The sequence below is a fragment of the Octopus bimaculoides genome, chromosome 1, assembly GCF_001194135.2.
Source record: "Octopus bimaculoides isolate UCB-OBI-ISO-001 chromosome 1, ASM119413v2, whole genome shotgun sequence".
Taxonomy (NCBI): domain Eukaryota; kingdom Metazoa; phylum Mollusca; class Cephalopoda; order Octopoda; family Octopodidae; genus Octopus; species Octopus bimaculoides.
Genome location: NC_068981.1, coordinates 113411073 through 113415869, shown reverse-complemented (window position 1 = coordinate 113415869; position 4797 = coordinate 113411073). Strand labels below are relative to the sequence as shown.

The window sequence follows — 4797 nt, the reverse complement described above, 5'->3', positions numbered from 1 at the left end:
ATTATCATTTCCTCCTTTCTATCCCTTTCCTCCCCTATCTGTCTATACTCCTTATAAATTAACAAACTCTAAATATTAACTCCTTCCAAGTAGCAACATAATAATTTTTGAATCTTTGTCTGAGGATTTAATGTTTAGTAAGTCCGCTATATATTCTCTAGATGTATCACCTAGACATATGGATGACCTAAAACTATATGCTACAAATGATAAACAGCTGGAAACATTATTACAGACATTACATGGATTTACCAAAGAAATAAATATGAAATTTGGCTTAGAAAAATGTGCCAAAGCAATCTTGAAAAGAGGCAAACTAGTTAAGAGTAGCAACATCACACAAGATAAAGCAAATGAAATAAGAGAATTAGACCAAAACCAGACATACAAATATTTGGGAATCAATGAACTAGATACTATACAGCACACACAAATGAAAGAGAAAATAAAAAAGGATACTATAGACTAGTTAGATTAATACTGAAAACAGAGCTCAATGCGAACAATAAGATAGTAGGTATCAACACTTTAGCCGTCCCAGTTATAATTACAGCTACAATATCCTTAACTGGACACTAAATGAACTAATCAAAATAGATGGGAAAACAAGAAAAATAATGACAGGATTTAGGATACACCACCCAAAATCTGATATAGAAAGGTTATATGTACAATGTATAGAAGGTGGTAGAGGCCTTATACAGCTAGAAAACTATTACAAAACAATTGTCATACAACTACAAAAACCTACATCAGAAACAAGGAAAATTAATACAAATAGCCACAAAACACGAACAAAACAAAAATCTGTTTTCAGTTTTTAAGAAAGTTGACAAATACAAATAAGAAGTCATACTACCTAACAACTTTGAAGAAAAAGAAGAAATAACAAAAGCTGTAAAACAAATGAAATCCAAACTAAAACTAGAACAGCAACAGATCATGATAAAACAATGGCAAGAAAAGCCCATTCATGGCAAATGCTGGGATAAACTAAATGCAAAAGAAATAGACAAAGCAAAATCCCAACAATGGCTGAGAAGCTCAGGACTCAAAGCAGAGACTGAAGGATTTTTCATTGCAACACAAGACCAAAGCCTCCCCACCAGAAAGTATAAAAAACATATTATGAAAAGAAACATAACAAGTAACTGCAGAATATGTGGAGATGAACAAGAAACAATAAATCATATTGTCTATGGCTGCCCAGTCCTGACTAAGAAGGAATATATTCACAGACATGACAGAGTTGGGACCTACACACACTGGAAGCTATGCCAACACTATGGAATAACAACAGAAAAAAGATGGTATAGGCACACGCCAGAAAAGGTCACAGAAAATGAGAAAGCAACAATACTATGGGATATGCCAATACACACAGATAGAGAGATTAATGCCAATAGGCCAGATATAGTTGTCAGAGATCATGAAGAAAAAAAATGCTTTCTAATTGATGTATCAATACCAACAGATGACAACGTTACCTGGAAATAGAGGTAACTTGAATGTGGAGTCTAAAAACGGAAACAATTCCTATCATAGTGGATGCATTAGGTATGATGAAAAAATATTCAGACAATTACATAACAAAAGCACTAGGACTAACAAATGTATATAACATACAGAAAATAGCACTACTAGTCACCGCACACATCTTACATAAACCACTTTCAATGCAATAACTATAGGAGCATCACAATAAAATACAGCACATACCCAAGGCACACAGAGCTGCGTTCGGTAGTGCAGTAAAAGCACATTATAAAAATAAGACTACTGAATAATAATAATACAGCATTGCTTGGAACTGCAAGAATTCTTCCCAGTGTTCTTGAAGCATAACCAGTAAACAGGTGTCACCTTAATCTGTTGGCTGTGGACAACTGACACTTTTCATCATACCCAGTGAAACAAACTGTGAGTTTCCATATAATAATAAAAATAAGGATAAAAATAATAATAATAATAATAATAATAATCCTTTCTACTAAAGGCACGAGGCCTGAAATTTTACGGGAGGGGATTAGTCAGTTACATCGATTCTGGTGTTTCACTGGTACTTAATTTATCGCCCCCGAAAGGATGAAATGCAAAGTCGACCTCAGTGGAATTTGAACTCAGAGCATAAAGACAGACGAAATGCTGCTAAGCATTTCACTTGGCATGCTAATGATTCTGCCAGCCTTAATTAATGATAATAATAATAATCTTTTCTATTATAGGCCCAAGGCATGAAATTTGGCAGGAGAGAGTAAGTCGACTACATTGACTCCAATGAATGACTGGTACTTATCTCGTCGACTCCGAAAGGATGAAAGGTAAAGTCGACCTTGGCGGAATTTGGACTAAGAATGTAAAGACAGATGAAATGCTACTAAGCATTTTGCCCGACATTCTGATGATTCTGCCAATTCACCACCTTAATAATAATAATAATAATAATAATAATAATAATAAAAATAGAGGTAACTCGAATGTGGAATCTAAAAACAGAAACAATTCCTATTATAGTAGCTGCCTTAGGTATAATAAAAAATATTCAGACTAATACATAACAAAAACACCAGGACTTACAAATATATATAACATACAGAAAATTGCACTACTGGGCACTGCACACATCCTACGCAAAACACTTTCAATACAGTAACCATAAGAGCACCACAGCAAACCATAGCACATACCCAAGGCACACAGAGCTGCACTCGGTAGTGAAGTGAAAGCACGTTACAAAAATAAAACTACTGAACAATAATAATAATAATAACAACAACAACAATAACAATAATAATGATGATAATAAGGCAAACTGGTAGAATCCTTAGCATACTGGGCAAAATGCTTAGTGGCATTTTATCCATCTTTACAGTCTGAGTTCAAATTCTTCCAAGGTCAGCTTTGCCTTTCATCCTTTTGAAGTTGATTAAATAAGTACCAGTTGAGCACTGGGTCAATGTAATTGACTTACCCCCTCTAACAAAAATGCTGCCACCTGTCTGACTAACTCATTCTCTATTTCTTTTTAAAACTATGTTTCCAATGAATACAGCTATTATGAAAGTTTGATATTGTTCCCACTTCTTTTTCTCTAATTTTAATACTTTTTCTTTTATAAAGGTTATGTGTAGTGTTAAATCCACTTGCATATCTTTTTTTTTTTTTTTCATGTATTTCCTTTCATTATACACACTCCTTGATAATTGTTGCTTCATTTAAACTTTCTACACTTTTTCTATCATGTGTTTTGCATGTCTAATTTCATGTTTTCTTTTTTTCTAATACGTGTATATGATTTTATTTTTTAGGACATACATACGAAGAAATCAAATACAATCCAATGGATGACAGCTTTGTGAGTGTGACCAAGGTCTCTGTTGATAGCTTACCAATGTTGTCGCTTCTACCTATATCATGGGTGATTGGTGCTGCTGCTTATCAACCAAACAGCATTGTCCACATAATAGCTGAAGGGAGACTATACACCATCACTATCAATGATGATCTTTTTCCTTCAAAAGTAACAAGTGAATTTTCCCTCAGTGCACTGTTTAGATGTAATGTAAGTTCTGTATTTGCATAATAGTTACACTAAATTTGTTGTTGAATACCTACTTATCAATACTTTTATTGGGTTGCTATTTCATTTTCTTCAGTGAGACTATATTTGAGCCAGGTGGTTCCAATGGAAATTCAAGAATTTAGAGTTACTGTATTGAATGAATATGTGACAAGAGATTTTATGATGCCATGAAATCTTGCAAAGAAGACTTTTGAGAAAGAGGAAAATCCAGCATATTGTTGCTTAGTTCCATATCATCTCTGATTACATAGATATACAATCTAAAACATTCAATCTATGACTATCCAATCTTTTGGAGTTGCTAGAACTACATGTTCCTCCCTTTTTAAAACAGTAAAGTTTGACACGAAGGAGATGTGGTTGATACTTTTAGTAGATTGAGCGATTTGGTTGAGGTGTCTATATTCTTAATTGGAAGAGAGAAGTAACCTAAAAAAGACCTCAACTGTGAGATCAAGAGATCAAGAAATAATAAGACATTAGTCATGGTCCAAATATTTATTGTAGAAGATGTGTCAGTGATCTCAGTTTGAATATGGTGTAAGAAACCTATTATTGAATTTATCCAATACAAGATAATTCTTGCATTCAAACCATATGAAGCCAATAAATGACTTCCTGGGGTAGTTCCCATCTTCTATATTTTTCTGCAATACATAAACTTTTAACTATTTATGTTGTATATTGAACATTCTGATATCACTTATTGTATTCTCACTTGTTTATGGACAATACTTTTTTTTCTTATACAACACTAAAGGTATTGCCATGGTAGTATTTGACCTGTCAACCTTTTTTTGATAAATGAATTTAGTTATGAATACATGCACATATACACACTCACACATACATACACAGATACCTACACATGCACATGCACATGCACATCACACACATTAATTATTAAGTGATAAGGGAACAGAAATTACATAGTCATCTTGATTAACTTACAGCTTTTTTTACTTTAAGAAGTAGTGCATTCATAAGTGAGTGCTTGTGCAACATCTTATAGCTTCCTCGGAGCCATTAAAATTAAGTGTGTGTTTATTACAAAAAGCATTTAAATAGATGGAAATTATCACATTTGGAATGACATATATATCAGGGACACAGCATTATTAAAAGGCAGTGCTCCAGCATGGCCACAGTCAAATGACTAAAACAAGGAAAAGAATAAAAGAATATATATATATATATATATATATATATATATA

General features: G+C 33.1%; 1 protein-coding gene across 2 annotated transcripts in view; it reads left to right on the top strand.

The window, feature by feature from the left end:
• LOC106879964 (interstitial collagenase) overlaps positions 1 to 4797 on the top strand; it is a 135238-nt gene that overhangs the window by 113329 nt on the left and 17112 nt on the right. For both annotated transcript variants that reach the window (XM_014929724.2, XM_014929723.2), the window contains one exon: positions 3309 to 3562. In XM_014929724.2, coding sequence (XP_014785210.1) covers positions 3309 to 3562 — 254 coding nt within the window. The remainder of the gene's footprint in view (positions 1 to 3308; positions 3563 to 4797) is intronic.